The sequence below is a fragment of the Pterocles gutturalis genome, unplaced genomic scaffold (genome assembly GCF_000699245.1).
Source record: "Pterocles gutturalis isolate BGI_N339 unplaced genomic scaffold, ASM69924v1 scaffold16771, whole genome shotgun sequence".
NCBI lineage: Eukaryota > Metazoa > Chordata > Aves > Pterocliformes > Pteroclidae > Pterocles > Pterocles gutturalis.
In genome coordinates this window covers 22,873-42,087 of record NW_010100695.1, presented here as the reverse complement: position 1 = coordinate 42,087, position 19,215 = coordinate 22,873, and the positions used below count along the sequence as shown (strand labels likewise).

Here is a 19,215-nt window from a genome sequence, read left to right as displayed (position 1 = left end):
CTGCTAATAGTGGAGACGACTGTATTGTCTGAAATTCTGATCTTGTTATCTAAACTTGTATTCTGCACAGGATGAGGGTATTGCTGAAGTGTAGAATGATGTGTAGACATCAGAGTGATGCAATTAAGCACTTGTGCCACAATTGCAATGAAGCTCTAGCATGCCTCAAACTGCTTGCAAAGACAGGTGTTGGAGCTGTGGCTTGCTGCAGGAAATGGATTGTAGGGCAGCTTATGGGATAATTTAATACCTATTTTTTCCTGATTGCAAAAGTTCTGGGTACAGGCCATCTTTGGGCCAGTATTTTCTTAGCTGCAGCATTTACCACAGTAGAATACAAATTTTGCAAGTTATGTAATTGCTCATAGTGCTGAGAAGGTAGCCCCATTTGCCCTGTTGTACACTGGAATTGCAGAGTAATATAACAGGATATACATAAGATATCATCCAAAATTGCTGTTGGAAGAAAGTTAATCACTTACTAGCATCTTGAGCTTCAGTGATGAGTGATTCAATATAGCTTTTTAAGAAAAGTAGATTACACTTAATTTTAGAAAAGTAAAATGTGAATGTCGCATTACTGTGGAAGCTAAGACATATCCCTGTGGGTACTACGCTTCATTTATTGAAAGATTTTTTTTAGTTATACGTAACTACTTCTGCATCTGTTTTCCATAAATATGTTGAGTCTTAAAAACAAATGCTAAGAATTTTTTGTCTTCCCTAAGGGGAGATAAGGATGAATTTATAGGAGCTAAGGTAGACTACAGGGGAAACTATCAGGCTGCTGATAGTATGGGTGAAAAATTGTCTGATTAACTGACCTATTAGGTAATTAAGAGCAGCTTTGTGAATTTGAGCTACTTGTCAAACCTGCCTGGATGCCAAGTGTCAAAGTTGGTCTGAAAAGTATGCTTACACAGTAGGTGTTTTTGTATTTTATTCCACGATGTCTTTTCAGAGGGTTTCAAGTTATTCCGTTAATCATGTCACTGGCAAAAGGACCATCTGCCCTTTGACGGTGGTGGCAGAGGCATTTCAACTCTATAGAGAAAGTATGGCTTCTCCTGTTGCATGATAGATATGTGTATGCTGTTTTGGGCTATTGTGAAATGCAGAACAATTTGTAAATGGCAATCAAAGAAATGTAAACATAGGGAATGAATCTAAACATATATTTCATTGATATTTTACTCACTAAATTGAAATTACTAAGTGGCCTTAGGAGTTAAAGCAGTTCTTACCAAGAACATGATATTTAAGCACTCATTTTTTAAAATAGTGCTTTTAGACACCATCTTCAGTTGTCACCTCATCTTTTAACTGTAAGTGAATAACAAGATGGAGGCCCTTTCTTTCCCTTATGCCAGACTTTCTCTATGTGGTATGTTCATTGCAAATTCTTGATTACCAAAGTAATGGCTACCAAACATACCTGAGATGTTTGATGCATATCTTGATTACAAACATCTTTTAACATCTTGTGTAAGCAAATGTTTCTGATTCCGTTGCAGGCATATGTTTTTCTTGCATGTAAAAGAAGATCTTGCTGGTCATCTTCAGTGTTCTTCTGAGCATGCAATTGAACTTAGTGCATTGTTGGCACAGATGAAATTTGGAGATTATAACCAGAACACTGCCAAGTACAATTATGAAGAGTTGTGTGCAAAAGAGCTCACCACTACAGTTTTGGAGAGGTAAAGGAGCACAATGATCTAACCTCCTTCTTGGAGACCAAAAGCATAAGATTTTGTTATACACTAAAGCCTCAGCAATTAAGGGTATCTTGTGTTGTTAAAAAAAAAAAACTTTGGAGATCAAAATACAACCTGAATGCTTTAACTAATGTCTGATTTCAGTTCTTTTTTTTGAGCTCAAGTATGACTTTTTTTTGGTGAAGAGCAAAAGCTGTTGAGCTGTAGTATTTGGGGAAATACAAGTATCTAAATACTTGGAGCCATGTAATCAAATTGCAAGTGTGTTATAGATACTTGTGAAAGAAAGTAACAAGAATTTATCTGGCTTAGTGCCCTTACACTGAGTAGTAAACAGGATTCCCAAAACACCTTCATAGCTGAATTCCTGAATGTGAAGAAAGTTTCAGTGTATCTTTTCTGTACTTTTTTGTAGTTATGAACTTAGTGGTTGTTGGAGGGGGGTGGGGGTTGTAGCTGGAAAGCGTTAATTACATGTAGCTTTTCAATTTCTAAGCAAATGCACAGTATTGTCTCCTGAATGTTCTCAGGATGTTTTGGTAATTCTCAGTGCTTTCCAGTTAATGATTACTGGAAATCTATAGCCAGATAAAGCAGGTCAGGAGCATTTAATAATCTGTTTAACTAGGTCATCTAAAAACCCATGTTAAAACAAGCTGCTGACAGTAACGGCACACACTTGAGTTATTTCACCTATCCTTAATCTTTTTATCAACAGCATTATTGCAAAACACAAGGAGCTAGAAGGCCTAAGTCAAGCTTCTGCTGAATACCAGGTTCTACAGATTGTTACAACACTGGAGAACTATGGGGTAGAGTGGCATTCAGTGAGAGATAGTGAAGGGCAAAAACTCCTTATTGGTGTTGGACCTGAAGGCATATCCATCTGTAAAGATGACTTCAGTCCTATCAACAGGTACGTGTTTTTCATCTTCCATTTTTGTAGAAGCACTGAGCATGCCTCTGGTTTTTACATAAATATCCAAAATTGCTCTATAAATTACTAAAAGGAGCTATTGGAATGTAGCATCTGAAGGCACTACCTGCTTATAATCAAGATGATAACTGGCCTTAATACTCTTGATTTTTGTATGTGTTTTTGAGGTGGCACCTTCAATCCAGCATTACAGACAACAGTCAGAGATCATTGTAACTGTTGATAAAAGTGCAGCATAGTAGTTTGTGGAAAATGCCCTTGTCTTTGAAAGCTAAATAACCTTTCTTTTTTTGTATTCGTTTTTAGGATTGCTTATCCTGTTGTTCAAATGGCAACTCAGTCTGGGAAGAATGTATATCTGACTGTTACCAAGGAGTCCGGTAATAGTGTAGTTCTCTTGTTTAAGATGATCAGTACAAGAGCAGCAAGTGGACTCTATAGAGCAATTACAGAGACGCATGCATTTTACAGGTCAGTATTGCCACTAGAGTCAACTGCTGCTGCTCTTATCCACAGGATTTGAATTAAGTGCTTAAGCAACCAGAAGGCTGACTGCACTTCAGAAGTTCTCTGCAAAATTTCATTGTCTTTGGCAGCCTCTACTTTCCTCTTAAGTCCAGAAACTGAACAGGTTTTTGCTGCTTTCCATTTTGCGGGGAGGGAGCACAAGACAAGTAAGCAAAATTTCTCAGTCCATGACTCTGAATAACAGCACTTCAGAATATAAACTTGCTGTGTTATTTGATACTTCATAAACAATACTTATGTCACTATGTAAGAGGGAGGATGAGATAGCAAAGGAGAAGATGCTGTCTTACAGAATATGTAGGTGAAGCTCATATGCACATGTACTCCTTGTTTCTCCTTTATTTGGCTTCTCTAGTTGATAGAAATTATCTGCGTGCCACCTTTCCATCCCATGTATTTAAATCTTCTTACAGTTCCTCTGTCCTGGCTCACATGCCCAAGATATTGTTTCATGCCAGCAGCTATCCATTGTGTTTATCTTGTTCTTTGAGACTCATTTGTTGGTGGCTGATTTTTTTAAGCCCCTTTTCATTCCTACTGTGAGATCCAATACTGATAAGTAGAACCGTCAAAGATTCTTAGTAGTGTTACCTCCAAATTAAATACCACAAATCAGTTTCAGTTACTTTGTAAGAGAAGAATTGGACTTAAAGCAGAGGAAAGTATGTAGACTAGGCAAAGACCTGTCCAGCTTCTCAAATTAGATCATTTTAATACAGTTACAGCAATTAACATCAACTAGTTGCCTTTCTAACCACTGCAGCTAATCAGCAGCTCATCACTGCTTATTTTGTGAGCCTGATGTTAAGCATGACTTGTTCTGCTCTGTAATTACATGCCCTTGCACTGCTGTTTTGCACTCTTAATACCTTTTTTCTGGGCGATTAAAGCATTATATAACTACTTAGTCTTAACTTTTTGATCTTTGTCTCTGCTTGTAACTTCTGCTGTCCTTTGCAGTTTCTGATTTTAATTTAAGCAGAACTTTAGTTAAAATAGCATTTGGCCATAAGCTTAGATCTTGGACCTTGGGCCCTGGGAGGCTGTAGTCCTTGTGTTGTGTGTTTTTCTTTCCTGTGTTGTCTAGAGAAGTGATTTGCCTTAATAGGCTAGCAAAGATGTAACTATATCACTGAAACGTGACAAGCATGCTTAGGGTAGCTCAGTGGCAAATACAAATGGCTTAATTTAATACTCTACACTGCATTCACACTGGTTCCCTTCAGATGATATGACAGTAATGTATAAAGTACTGAGTAAAAATTTGGTTAAAGACATTACTTGATTCTGCTAAAAAACTTTGAGAGCCTGTCTAGAGAAAGAGGTATTGTGCCAAAGACTATGAATTGGAGTTCTTTAATGCAGTGTTTGGAAATTACCATGTAAAGAGGTGTTGCCAAGCTGAACTGTGGATTAAGCAAGCATTGGCTGTTTATGTTAGCATAACACCTTAAGTCCTTTCCATAGGCTGACTCCATTCTACCTGACTGTTGACATTTTTGAAGATGTAAAATAACTGTCACTCTTCCATTTTACACTTCTCAAAGTAGAGTTGTTATGCAAACAACATTCAAGAGCTTAAATATTACCTTGGACTGCTATTTGCTTAATTTCAGTGCTGTTATTTGAGCTTTGGGAACAAATTATTGTAAGGATAGGTTTATTGTTATTAACTGAACAAGTTTGCCTTTGTTGTATTGTTTTTTAGGTGTGACACTGTTACCAGTGCTGTCATGATGCAGTATAGTCGAGACTTAAAGGGCCACCTAGCATCTCTATTTCTGAATGAAAACATTAATCTTGGTAAAAAATATGTCTTTGACATTAAAAGAACATCAAAAGAAGTTTATGATCATGCAAGGCGAGCTCTTTATAATGCTGGCATTGTGGATCTTGTTTCAAGAAGTGATCAAACTCCACCAAGTTCTCCCCTTAAGTCTTCAGAAAGTAGCATGAACTGTGACAATTGTGAGGGGCTTAGCTGCCAACAAACAAAAGCTCTACAGGAGAAGTTACGGAAGCTAAAGGAGTCCATGCTTTGTATGGTGTGTTGTGAAGAAGAAATAAATTCAACCTTTTGTCCCTGTGGCCACACAGTATGCTGCAAGACCTGTGCTTCCCAATTACAGGTAATTGTAATGCCATGAGTTACCAAACATGTGTAAGTTTTGGGTTTCTATATTCTTAACAGTCATGGATTAATATGTTTACATTGATATTGTAGTAAAAGTTTTAAAATTTTGTTTGGTAAACTAATTCCAGAGAACATTCTGTTTAGATGATGTGCTTGGAAGGTAAGTTTTAGCTGTGCTCACTTAACTTGCGCTGAGGGTAAGAATTAGCTGCATGTTTCTCATGATCCCGTTTCTAATATGAAGATTAGGGAAAGGTTCTCTGTGTACTTGGGGGGGAAGTCTCCGGTACGCGTAGACGCTCTCAAAATATGAAGTAAACTAATTTCCTAATGTTTTTCCTTTCCAGTCATGTCCTGTTTGCAGATCTCGTGTAGAGCATGTCCAGCATGTGTACTTGCCAACCCACACCAGTCTTCTCAATCTGACTGTTATATGATCTACGTATACACTTTAAACCCATCATGTACTTTTTAAGCTGCACTAAAATGAAATGCAACCATTTGATTGTGAAGAAAGCAATCACTCTGGCACCTATCCGTGATCAAAAGCAAAAATACTGCATTTTTGAACATAGTTTTATTTGTTCAGCATGTCCAAAATGGTTTGGAACATCTTTTGAGAGCTGAAGTGTAATCGATTCATGTTACTTAAAAGGAGACTAATGCATAAGTTTGTAGCATGGCAGCATTGACAAAAAGCTAGGTAACCCTGGCGATGTGGTGTACTCACATTGATATACCCAGCAAGAGCAATGCAGCCTTTTGTTTTACACTCTCTCAATCCTTTTTAGTGCAGTCACTCCATTTATTTTAGTAGTAAGACTAGCTTTTACAAATATCGGTTTAGTATGGTTCATAGTTTCTGCTTTTAGTAACTGCTTTAAAGAGGAGAGGACTTCTTTTAAAAAAAATTGGTTCTTAAACTGAAGTTACAAGGCTTCATCAAGCAGCTGTGTTTAATTTAGGATTCTGTTAAATAGAAAACAATTCTGAGAGAATAGCTTTGGATGAGGTTGTTAATCTTGAAGTGTTGAGGGTGGGTCAGGAAAGTCTTCTGGTTGGCAATGTCCCATGGAAGCACTGTTATGGGATTTCATTTACAACTCTCAATGGGCAAGGTACTCCCAGATTTCCCACATCGAGCCTGGCTGGTGGTCTTGGGAGCTGCAGTCAGCTGCCCTTTAAGTTGGTTTTATTTTTGGAGAATGATTTTAAACTATTAGACATGTACCATTAATTTCCAAAACAAGGGTTGTGTGTGATTTTAAATGCTTTCTTCAGTTAACATCTTTATTGGGTAGGTCATTTCCTGCTAAAATATTTTTAATCTCCACCCCCTTACTTGGGCATTTTGGGCTTTGGTTTCCTGGTGTATTCTCCAGGGTACAGAGGGAACTAGAGACCATATTTGGGTGCAATACTGGCTTAAAGCTAGAAAAGTACACTGTCACTTTACTGAAATTTTCTGACTATACTTTTCATATTGCCTTAATGTAGCAGTAATGTGTGTTTATGCATCTGTTTCTTTGCACAGACATTTTGTCAAAATATTAAAACTCTACTTTTTTATGACACATTAGCATATAAACCTTACTCTAAGAGGGTATTTATTTTTTCACTTAGTAAAGAAAATTTTGTTTCCTCATGAAGCAAGAGCTTTGTCCTATATTGTAGGTAACTTCTGTCTTTTTATATTCAGATTAATAAAGGACTTTAAAAATCTACTTTGTGTTGTTGATAAAACTTTAATTTTCTTCTGAAATTCATCTGAGGCATTACTGAACTGAAAATGCAGTATGAAGTATTTTCATGTTTACAGTCTTGTATGTTGTGTCATGTTTTAAGAGGTAATGAAGTTTCCTCAGGTGCATGCAGATTTCAAGGGAGGGAAGAAAACTGACATTGTATAACCACCTTTGTTCAGGCAGCGTACTTTAAAAAGCTAACATATTCCAGTTGTAAGACAGCCTTCAGAATTAACTTTGTGAAGAACTTTCCTACAGTAAATTGCCACAAATATATGGGGTATATTCCAGTGAGATGACAGAAATGAAAAAATGCAACTTAAGAGTAGAGATTTGGAGTTTCAGCAGTCCTGTCTAGGGAAGTTCTTAAATACAGATGTGTTGGTGTCTTTTTGACTCAAGCTATACATATTTACTAACTTACAACTCTGCTTTCACATTCTTGAAGAGATGGTGCTTGAGCACTTCCAGCATGGTCCTCTGGCTTACCCCCCCCAGTAAGCTGAAGGGTGTAAGACAGTGCTGGGATCAGACCAAAGCTCTGGAATCCATGGGGCTCTATTCTGGCATGTGTGAGCTGAAGTCACTTAACTATGACCTTTTAAAATGAATTTATTTCTATTTAAAACAGATTACTGCGGAGTAGCATGTAAGTGTTTTCAGTGAAGACTATATCCAACTAATGTACCAGTGTACAATAGTGCTAAAGCCACCCTTCCTCACTTCCTGAGATTACTCTGTTCTGTGCTAACAGAATTATACGAGTAACACCTAATCTATCATACTATGGCAGCTGGCTGAAATGGATTGTAAATTAATATAAATAGATGTTAATACAGGCATCTGATTAAAGCATTCAACAAGATCAAGCTCTTAAAATAGGCAAGCACTATCCAGCTCCTTGTAATTAAATTGGCTGTGTAATTAGACATCCCTAATAAAAATAATTCCAGTAGTTAGAACTCTAATCAAGGTGAGGTTTGACAGGTAATATGGCATAGGTGGAATTCTGGCAAAGCCTGTGATGTCTGTAAACATCTTCTGCCTAGTCTTGAAAAGCTATGCAGAGGTGGGACGGAAGTGCCAAGGTACAGGTCCAGACAAGAGTTGGTTGTATCTGAGGCTGCTTTTAAGTCAAGTTCTGAATTGGCAAAGGAGACTGGAGCACAAGCAGAGGCTAACAGCTTTTTCCAGTTAGGAGAAGTGCCACCAGTACCTTAGTAGGCTCCATAACCAGTGGGGCTTTAACAGAATGCTCTTACCTGTTCTGAGAATAGAACACCAGGTAACCTCTTCTGAACACTGCAAATTGCCAAAAGCCTCACTTGGAGTATATGTAAGATCTAAGGGGATGCAAAACAATATGAGAATAGCTTTGATTTGTTCACTGACAGCTTTTGCCAGAAGCATTGTTTGAAATGCAGTTGATCACACTATGCTAGAAAAGTTTTGCTTAGCCCTCCAAAACTGCAGTGGTATGCATTGCTCAATGTTTGCAGTTCCAGTATATTGTTTCTCATAAGAAGTACTATGTCCAATCCACATGAGCTGCCAAGAGCTGTCAAGAGTGTAAAAGAAACAACAGGAAATCTTGAACTCTGCTTGCAATGTAGCCATACTGCAGAAAAAGTCTGGTCTTGTTTGCCAAAATGCTGTTCTTTCTTCTAAGCAGCTTTGTCTGAATGTTGTAATGGATGGCAGTGGGGAAAAAAAAAACAAACAACTACAGAATAGTTTGTGAGAACAACTGGAGTTTGTGTCCTTTATGCTTCTTCCTCAGGTGTGGGAGGATTGATCACAAAGCTTCATTTGGTGCCTCTCACACCTTGTTAGTGTATCTGCATACCAGGAGCTTGTCATGAAGTCAGCTCCTACACTGGTATTTGCTACCCAAAGCTAGTACAACTTGGCAAGAAAACTCTCAGAAAATTCACTTCTCATTTATGTTCAAAGTTGCAATGCAGCTGCTGTAATCACAGCAGGTGTGTGCAATGTCATTTTAAAAGGCAATAGTCTCAAGTTTCTGCCACAAGTACCTAAATGAGGAAAACTCACCTTCAGAGACAGTATGACTTGTTGGGTGAATTCAGGAGCAGGAGCCCTGTTATCTATTTGGGCCTCCTGGCAGTAGGATGGCATTCAGATGTGGCCATGTGGAGAGAGGGTTGCGAGTAGGAGAGACACTTAGTAAAATGCTGTTATGCCTAAATGTTATTAATAAATAAGACAGGGATTTAGCAATAACTACACCTGTGCTACCCAGGCTCCAGTGGTATCTGCCTGGCTTTCATCCTCCCTTTGCTGCATCAGGATCTCTGTTTTGGAAAGCTCAGCCTGCGAGGAACTACAAAGGCATGATGTTGAGATATTTCAAGTTACAACTGTTAGGAAAGTACAGTTCTGTCCTCCTGCATGTAGTTGCTCATTTCAAGGTACATACAATGTAAAAACACTAAGAATGAAGCCTTCTGTATTTTGAATTTATTTTGATTTCTTCCCCAAGTGCCATAAAAGCACGTACACAGCAGCACTTGTATATTTCAAGATTTATTTCCTTGCTAAATCAGCACTGTTGTGTTCCTAACAGAATGCCCTCAGGGGAAAATTCTCATCTGTCAGCCTACACTATTTCACTTCACAGCAGCATGCTGCCAAGTTGATCAAAGGCAGGGGAAAATTACAGCTCAGATCTCCCATATACAGTTTTAAACAACACACTTGCTGTGGAGTGTTAAAATTATGAATTGCCAAATCTTAGCTTCAGTAATGCCTGGTCAAATATCCTTAAAATCCCTGCCCCTCCGTCCGTTTTCACTGAGAGTAGTGCCAGCTAGGTGCTTTGGCCACCTTTGTGCCCAGGGATTCAGACAGTAGCAGCCTTTTAAAGCAGAAAGCAGCAACTGATGAATGGGTTTAAAAGTAAGAAATTTCAGTAAAATTGTGGAGGGGGAAAAAAAAAACCTGAAACTGGGGCAGACTGCCAGAAGAGAGGTGGACTTTACATGGCAGGGCCTGAGTGCAGCTTTGCTGGAGGAAGTTCCTGGGGGGGTTCTTGTGCAGGGTCTGGGGCTGTAGCTGACCCTGGGCAGGTGGTCTCACTGGGAGTGCTGCAAGCAGGTTCTGGGTGGAAAGTGGTCTGGGAGAGGCAGGTGAGGGCTGGACAGGACCTGAGGCGTGCTGGGGCAGGGGAGCTGCTGCTGGGCTGGTAATGCCCTGGGGAAACTCCAACGGGAGCACACCTGGAAGGCCGCAGACAAACCTCCCGATCTGCAAGGAGCTTATAACATCACACAACTTCAAGGTAAACCATCAGCTGGACCCCCTTTGTTCAACAGTTTCAGCTGCTTCGAAGCTGGGGGAGGGTGACACACAAGCTGGGGGGGAATCAGTCTGCCCCTGAAAGCTGGTGCTTTTCTCTGCCTTCGCTTTGACCTTTTCCTGAGTGACCTGGTTTAGCCTGTCTACTATTTGCTGACCCTTCCTTATTCCTGAAGACTCTTCTGTTCTCTCACCAGTGATTTCTAGGATCCAGGCTCTGAAGCCAACCTTCATCTAGCAGTTATCCACATAACCTTTTCCCTGGGAAAGAATCTGACTTTCTTTGGCCAACACCATCCAGTGAGGATTTCATACACGCTCTTCTCTCTGTGCCTTGCCAGGAGCACAAAGGGCACCATCTCCATCTGTGGCAGCAAGAAAAAAATCAGTATGAATTAAACTCTCCTCTTACCATTGGGGTGCCTGAACAAAAATGTTTGCCTATAGGTACCCTTTCAGGGTCACTTAGTGGTTGTGGTGGGATTAACTGGGTGTGCAGATGTGTGAAGGTTTTTGCCATCACCTTTTTTTATCCAGTAGTTGGTGTCTAGCTTCTCTGCTTCTTCAAAGCAAATCAGTGCAGGTAATGACAGACAGTAACATGGCAACTTTTTACATAAACAGGCTTGCTGGAGCCAGATCTTCCTCTCTCCTGCCAGAAAGCTGTTTGTCTGAGGAATCCATGCATCTGGCACCAAATTCCAATCATAGCACTACAACTGTGGGAATTGCAGAGACATTGGCAGCTTATCTGAAGAGACAATATTTGTTTTCCTTGTTTAGAACTATAAATAGTCAATAGAGGACTCTCATTCAAACAGTATTGATGGTTGCAGTCATCCAGGCACAGAGAGACAGCCAACAATTGGACTTCCAAGCCAACCCAACTCTTGCTTGAGAAGCTGAAGTTCCAAAAGGGCAATGCAGAAAGCATGTGCCCAGCAGCAAACTAGCCAAGAAGGTACACTGACACACCAAGTGTAGTTGTTTGCTTATGTTGTTGATTTGAACTGGAATTTTTTTAAAATACCTTCAGCTCTTCTGTGGTTTGAGCAGTTGGCTTCCTCCTCCGCCCCTCTGAGATCCACAAAGTGAATCAATACTGAAGTGTCCTGAGAGCACGCACATTGTTATTCTTGAAGGGCAGTTGTGGGGTCTTTAGTGACCTGAAAGTGGTGCTTTGCCACCTTGTCCCTAGAGCATTTGACCCTCCCCTGGGGCTGAAGAAGTAAATGACCACAGTTCTCCTGTTCATGGAGCGAACAATTCCTCCACTGCGACAGGAGGAAGAAGAGGACCTTTTTTCCGTGATATTTTTAAAAGGAAAAAAAAAAAAAGAGAAAAGATTGCTCAGTTTCTGTTCTTAAGAATAGTTGACAGTCCCTTCTTGGAGGAGACATTTGAGACTGGTAAGAATAATAGGTGTGGAAAAACTTACAGAAGGAAAAAGAGAGATACAAATGTATTGCCTGAAAGGTGTTGATCTTGGGTAGGTTCCCAAGTGCCAAGTGCTGGCATTTCCCCCTCAAGTACTCTTCCTAGCAGAAGGATTTCCTTCAAAATCAACTGCCATGTCCAGCAAGCCAAGGTCATTAGCGCAGACATTCTCTCTAAGTGTCAGGGAGCTCTGTAGCAATGGAAACAGGCAGAATAACACCAGAACCAGGGCATGGTCCAATGAGTATTGAATCAGCAGCGTAGCTGTAAGTCATCCTGAAAATCATGTCCTTGAGCTAGAGGGGAGCATGTGCCTGTGGAAAGAGGAACCAACAAAGGTAAGGAACAAGCGGCAGGAAGATAAAGGGCAACTCCCCCAAAACCAAATACATTGCTGTGGTTTTTAATAATAAATGGCACCGTGTCACATGTTTCTTTTCCCACTCTTGGCTATGCAAATGTTAAATTAACAACTCCAGGCTGCTAAACCTTCTGTATTTAATACCAGTCTCAGCCACAGAGAAACAACATTGCTTTGGTGGTGCAGGTCTACAACCCCCTCAGCTAATCCTCGGCTGAATCTCCCTGGATTTCTTCTAAAGACTCAAGTCCTTTATGATTGCACTGGGCATATTTTTCCTTGGAGCTTGTTCTTGCCCAGCCTGTTTGTGAAAGGGATGCAGCACTGTTGTGTGAAACACCCTGCAGCTTCACCACCACCTTGCTGGATACCTACCAAGAAGAACTATCTATGCGCAAGGTGATATTTCAGTCTCTTGGGACTTTTTTGCTATTCCCCCACACGATTGCAAACTCCCTTTTCTACGTCCAATACAGCCCTATCAAAATACATTTCTCCCAAGTAAGGTTAATTTGCACATGAAAATTTACTTTGCTAGGGTGCTTTATCCTAGTAAAATGAATGTATTCAAAGGGAAAAAAAAGCTGGATATATTAGAGAAAATATATTTTTCTTTGTAGCTCTGGACACCTTATGAAAATTGTCATAAGAATGATGTCTTCAGGTTTTACATACCCTTAAAAACAGGCTCAGACATTCACACGGGCACACATAGTTTTTGCTTCAGTGCAAACATGAAAAGTTTCAGTGGCAGGAAGAGGCATTTTTGGAAAGTTTTGCAGGTTGTTAAACAAGCAGCTATAAGGGAAACTGTTCTGCAAATTCAGTGATCATTTTCTCTATCACCAAACCGTCACCAGACTGAAACTTCACCTTCGTCTTCCATACAACACGCAGTGTAAAGCTCATCTACCCTGAGTTATGGCTTCTGCTGCATGTTTTGTTACCTCTCAAACCCCACATGGCATTGTCTTGTTTCTGAAGACATGATGTTCTGGCTTCACCACTGTATTCTGCCCTCCACAGCCACCCATTGCTTTACCTGTAGTCTCCTTGTTCCCCCTCTCTCCACAAACCCCTGCCCTGTTTATCTCCCCTGGCTCAGTCTTGTGCTTCAGATTGTCCTTTTCCGCACTCTTGATTTCTTGAACCCAAACCCCAGGAGCATGCCAGATTCCCCAACTCTAAATCACCTGTCTGCACACTGCTATATTCTTTGCTGCATAGCAGTATTTTCCCTACTCTTCATTTAAGCCAAATCCCCAAACCCTTACAGTTACCAATAATCTTTTGGTTCTTCCTACAAATTACCTGTCCTTCCAGACGTGTAATCCAAAAATGGTGATGCTGCTGTATCTTTGTGAGGAAAAAGCCAAATAGGGACCTAAATTACTGACGGTAATTCTGTGATTTTGCTAGTGATGTTCTTGAATCTACACAGGCTTTGAGAGAAAACACGTCTGTAGCTAACTCATCCCAGACGAGAAAGAATTTACAGCAATGTTTCCTGCATAGTCTCCAATAAATGAAAGTTGCTAATTGTTTAATCCTCCTAAACTTTTGGTTTTTTCCGCTGTAAATGAATTAGCCTGCAGCAGACTTCAGTCTAGACTGGAATTTTTGGTTCTTAGCCATCTGCCTAACAGTTTTTTTGTGATACACCTATTTCCTCTCAGGGATTTTCTTATAAGGTATCACAGTTTGCCACAAATATAGGCCCAAGTCCAAGGCCAGCATTCAAGCTCTCTAGACTTTGGTCCTGGCTTTTATCTGTCAGGGGTGCTGAAGTGAAACCAGATAAACCTCCAGTTTGGGAGTTCAAAGCTGAGGCTGCCATCTGGGTCAGGATCTCAGCTGTGCTGTTCGGGCATGTCTCTTGTTTTGGTTAAATACCAAGACATGTTCTTCCCCCTGACACTCATTCTTTCTGTCTGGTTTGTAGGTTGAAGAATCAGGTGATTACTACCCCGGGGTTTGTTTCCATCCTCTGGAAAATACTGTGCCCTCCTACGAAAGATAGCTCTTTCTGCTCAAACACAAGTGCTCGTAGTGCACGGGTTATCTTTCCTTCTTGCCTTGTGTTCGTAAAATAAACATTTCCTCCAGAGCTGTTTCGGGCTAAGGGAGGTGAGTCACTAAGTTTCACTTCACTTTACATGGACATTAATTAGGATGAGATATCAATTATTCTCTGAGCTTCGTTTCCCTTACCCCACCAAACCACGCATTGCCATCAATGCCGCTGTGACCCACTGGATTCCCAATTGCTCCAAACTGCTGTTAAACCAGCTGGACTGTGTAAAAGGGGCATTTCTGAGGCCCTATTTCATGGTCACAGTGGCATAACAGGACCTTAATTTCAAACGTAAGGACTGATCCAGTTATGTCTGTGTCTGGACATGGCCCCTGTTGGCATCTTCCTTGGCACAAACGCAGCATAATGCCAAACTGCCCCAGGGACTAGCTAGCAGAGATGGAGTGTGGCAGCTTCTGCTGCTCCACCTGGACAGTCGGGCTTCTTCAGCTGTGCAATGGGATTGGAGAAATAAATGGCTCCATTTTATGAAAATTAAGCCTCAGGTTGCTCTTGGGCTCCTTTGCTGGTTGCTAATGTGGCTGTCGGTTGTGTAAAGCTTGAGTGAGGATCATCATCTCCTGGAGCAAAAAGTCCTGCTTTTCCTCCTGGCAGGTTTGCAGTGGGAAAGGAGCCCTGGAAAACTGCAGGGAAAGGACATGGAGCCTTTTTGCCACAGGGAGATGAAAGCAAAGTGGGGCATTTAGAAAAGACGCACAAGAGATGAGCGCATCAGTTCAGTGTGGGGAATGTACTGTGGGAGTTGGACCATACCATGGTCCCAAAGCTCAGAAAAAATAATCCAGATGAAGAAGGACACAGGGACACCTGTATCACCTCCCTGCATAGTTTTATCAACAGACTGGTGAAACTGGAGTGAGGTGACTACAGAGACTGTGTGTGCACAGGGACATGTATATATGACTGCTGGTGCTACACCTCTGGTTTTACAACACTGTACAGCTGCTCGGACAATAATGTTTGAGTTATTTCATCAGGTCTCTTTCCTTTTAAAAGCCAATGATTTAAAAATCGTAAAATGTATTTGGCATCCTTCATTACATCCCAAATCCCCAAGCTAACGAGTTAAGAGTCTGAACAACAGCTCAAGGAAACCAAAGGAAATTTTATATTACTTGCAGACGGCAACTGCCCAGAAGATGGCACGGGCACCAAGGAATAAGTGAGACGGAAAGAATCTGATCCTCCTCATTAGACTGCTCACTCTTCAACAACAGATGGTGTGTTTGTGAGTGTTTGCTGTTAAGAAAGTCAGGGCCCTGGACCAAAGGGAAAATATAAGCCACATTTAACTACTTGCATATGTTGACTTTTGGAATCATTTCCAGTCAGATATAATGTCATAGACACTGACCCCTTGGTTTTGTTTGCCTGTGCTCTTTCATTTGTTTGTCATTATGTTTGTCCTGTGACCCAACATGACAGCAAAATGTTCAGTATTGTTTTACCATAAATAGTAAGCAAGCTCGGACACCTACTTAAGAGAAAGGAGAACTGCAGCTCATGGAAGATTTTTTTTTATGGCAGAGACATTTTAATATAGGCAGGCGGGAACAATTATTATGTCTACCTCTAACTCCATTCAAATAATGATGCCAATTTGCATCACTCTGAATTTATTTTACTGTGTTGACTGTCTGTTTCAGACTGATGGAGGTTTTTTTAAACCTCAACTAAAATTTTCTAAGAATGATGCTAAGGAAAAATATGTTGTTTTGCCATCCTAAAAACTCTTGCCTATGCAAACCCCTTGTGTGTGTACCATTCAGATCATATAGACACATGTATCTATAGATCTATGTATCTGTGCATATATATACATATATTTTATTTAGATGTGGTTATTTTCCCTCCTACCCTGCCTCATTCAATTGGCTCTGACTTGGAGAATGTGTTAGTGTTGGGGAGGGAGGAGAAAAACAGCTTTAGCAGCAATTCTTAGCACTGGAGAGCTGGATTTGAATTCTGCTTTTACATGGAGTTCCCACATGATGCCAGCCATGGAGGATGCTTTTCCCAGCTGGTTGTTAAGACACGTTTACACTGCAGATTGCTGTCCTGAGCCTGCAGGGCAGCTTCTGTACTCTCCCAGGAGTACCTGCAGCGGGCCAGCACGGTGCTGCCCGGCGTTTCCATCTAGCAGCACCCCATGGTCTTCTTCTGCCCCCAGATCCTACTCTGCAGACATGCAGCACTGAGGAGAGAGGGAAACTGCCTTTTCTAAATGGATTTTCAGTCAAATCTGACCCAAGTCAGATTACATCTGACCCAGTGCTCTAATTGCTGGGCTGTTTGATTTAAGCACGTATGTCAAAATGGATTTCCACCCTCCCTCGTCAGTACATTTCATCTTATCTTTGCATTAGGAATTTCTTCTGTATATTTTCTGCTGAGGTCTCTGATTCTTCTGTCTATGCTACAATAGACTGAAGTTGGTCTCAGATGCAGGGAAACATACTCCCCCTTCCACTCCATGCACACCTTGTAGATAGACCCTCCCAAGAAATGGAGACAACGCGCAAAATGGTTGCTGCTTTGATTCTCTCGGGTCCCACTACGAGGACATCAGCAGCACCCATAGCTCCTTTTCCAAGGCAAGCAGCACAGCAGGTCGAAGGGTGTGGGTTCCCCAGAGGAGAGCTGGGGCTTTGCTTTGTCCAGCTGAGCTCCCTCTGCCAAGCCTGGAACCCACCACCGGCATTAGAGATGCTAACGGGCAAAACCGATGTTCCTGGTTACTTCAGTGAGGCTGTGCTAGTACAGTGTACTCCAGAGTTTGGCTCAGGTACCACCTGCTGTCACCATCAAAACACATTTTTAAATATTAGATGAATCTCAAAGGTATTCCAGAAAGAATAATAATAAAAAAAACATCAGCCATGTACAGTCTTTACTGGAAGCAGCAAAATTATTTCCGTTAAAATACAGTATTAAATCTTACTCTTCTGTTCCACCATGAAGCAATGGGAAAATTATCTCATAAGCAGGATTTTTCTAAGATTTCTTTTGAAACAGCTTCACAGCCTTACCCGTCACCAATACTGTCAAATTGACATACTGTATACCTTGAAACGCTGTGCACTGCGCAGCCATAAATCCCACATGGATTTATCCAGCAGTCTTAGTGTCATTAGCCCCGTTATAGACAGGCTGCGGTGCTGAGTGAGCGCATAACTTGACAGAGGTCATCCAAGGTAGCAAAGACCTCTCAAGAGAGCACAGCTTTTATAACAGCCTCTCACTTTCTGAGATGCAATGCTCTCTTGCTATCATTTCCTTTTGCCTTCCAGTGTTTCTGTTGAGAATGCATCTGTGTGACATTCTGGGCAGCAAAAACATTTATCAGGCATTTTGTTGTCTGTTTTCTGACCCCCAGAAAAGGTACCTGTCGTTTTCCAGGGTCATTGCCAAATCTCAGCATGGTTGATTTTAATATTTGTTGTAATTGTGTTAATGTGTTTGGTGAGCGAGCGCTCCTAGCCTGTGCTGACCACTTGGAATTCAAAATTAGCCCAGTAATTATATTTCACAGGCTACTGGTTGATGGGAAATTTCACCTCGCTTGTGAATTTGCATGTTCTGAAATAGGTCAGAGAAGCAGATGGTTTTGAATGAAGAAAAAATAAGAAGCGCTAGGAGTCAGTCTCCTGTTTTGTTTATTAGATGAAGCCCTTTCTGACAGGGTGAGCTCTCACATCCAGTTAGGTGGGTCACTAGCGCTAAGTGAATCATCACAAGTGCCTCTGGAATTTTCCTAAAGGGTATTTTCTGTGCAGCTTCCAGGAGTATTTATGCACAGGGCATCCTGAAGCACTGGCTTGTTATTCACAGTGGCTCCATCAGGGAGCTGGAAAAGAGCAGCAGATGAGCCTAACATCCTAAGAGTCTGAGGGCAGAAGAAAAACAGTTTTCCATTACCACGATGCTAAAGTTGTAATTAAATAGAGGTGTTGCCAACTGCAAGATCTGCTAGATAACTGAGCAAATACATCTCCGGGGAAGCAACCTTGGCCTGAGGTATTTTTCTCACTTTTGTGGACACAAGGAAAAATACCAACATCCCTTTTCAAGTGGTTCTTTGATTAATCATTTCAATCCCAACAATTAAGGGCAGTCTCAGCAAGTTAAAGTCCCTCAAGGAACATGAACAGGAGCCCACCATGTTCCTCCAGTGTTTCAGCACGTTACGAGGCCTATTTTCCCACACACTATGGCCGGGTGAAAGACAAATAAAAACACTTCAGGGACATACAACATCCTTCTGTGCTTTCATGCTGTGTGTTGTATGGATTTGCCTCTTTCTGGCTTTCGGTTTTCTCTTTTACTTGTTTTCCTTCCTATGTACCCACAAATACTTAATTCAACTCTCAGTTTAATAACATCAAAAAAAAAAAAAAAAAAGCTGAGAGCCGCTCTAATGACCAGCTGTATTTTTGGAAGAAGCCAACAGTCACGCATAGCCAACTTGCATGCGGAGTCTCTTGCTCAGCAAAGAGGCAGTACATGACACCTCTTTATGTTAGCTCTCCACTGGCAAATGCATTCAGAACTATTGCATGGCCACAATATCTCTGCAGATACAACTGCACCACCAGCCATGGGTATCTGGAGCCAACCCATGGGCTCCTGCCATGAAGGTGCAAGTCCTTTCTACATACGCTGAGAGTTCACATGAACAACCATGTGTATGTAAAGAAATTCCTGGGAAAAGCTTAACGCAAAAATTGAGTTTTGTTTGTCAGTCGGGAAGCAATTAGTAATAACACCATTTTCTTCTCTTAGGAAATGAGATCCACTATCTAAACTGACTACCTGAAACAGGTCTGAATGCAACGCTTGCAGATCTCTGCCCATCCACAGGACCTCAGGCGCAGCTAAGCTCAGCCAAAAGCCAGAGGCTTTTGTGTGAGCTGGTTTATCTGTGTTCTAATTTTATGCTAAGCAT

The 19,215-nt window shown here is 41.1% G+C and overlaps 1 protein-coding gene across 1 annotated transcript; it reads left to right on the top strand.

Annotated features, from left to right (window-relative positions):
* The first annotated feature begins 1,518 nt into the window (after positions 1 to 1,518).
* Positions 1,519 to 7,034, top strand: MYLIP (myosin regulatory light chain interacting protein). Its single transcript, XM_010080827.1, has 5 exons — positions 1,519 to 1,697; positions 2,434 to 2,631; positions 2,959 to 3,123; positions 4,889 to 5,309; positions 5,662 to 7,034. Exons 1-5 carry the CDS (start codon positions 1,519 to 1,521, stop codon positions 5,749 to 5,751), a joined length of 1,053 nt encoding a protein of 350 aa, XP_010079129.1. The 3' UTR covers positions 5,752 to 7,034.
* Positions 7,035 to 19,215: the final 12,181 nt, after the last annotated feature.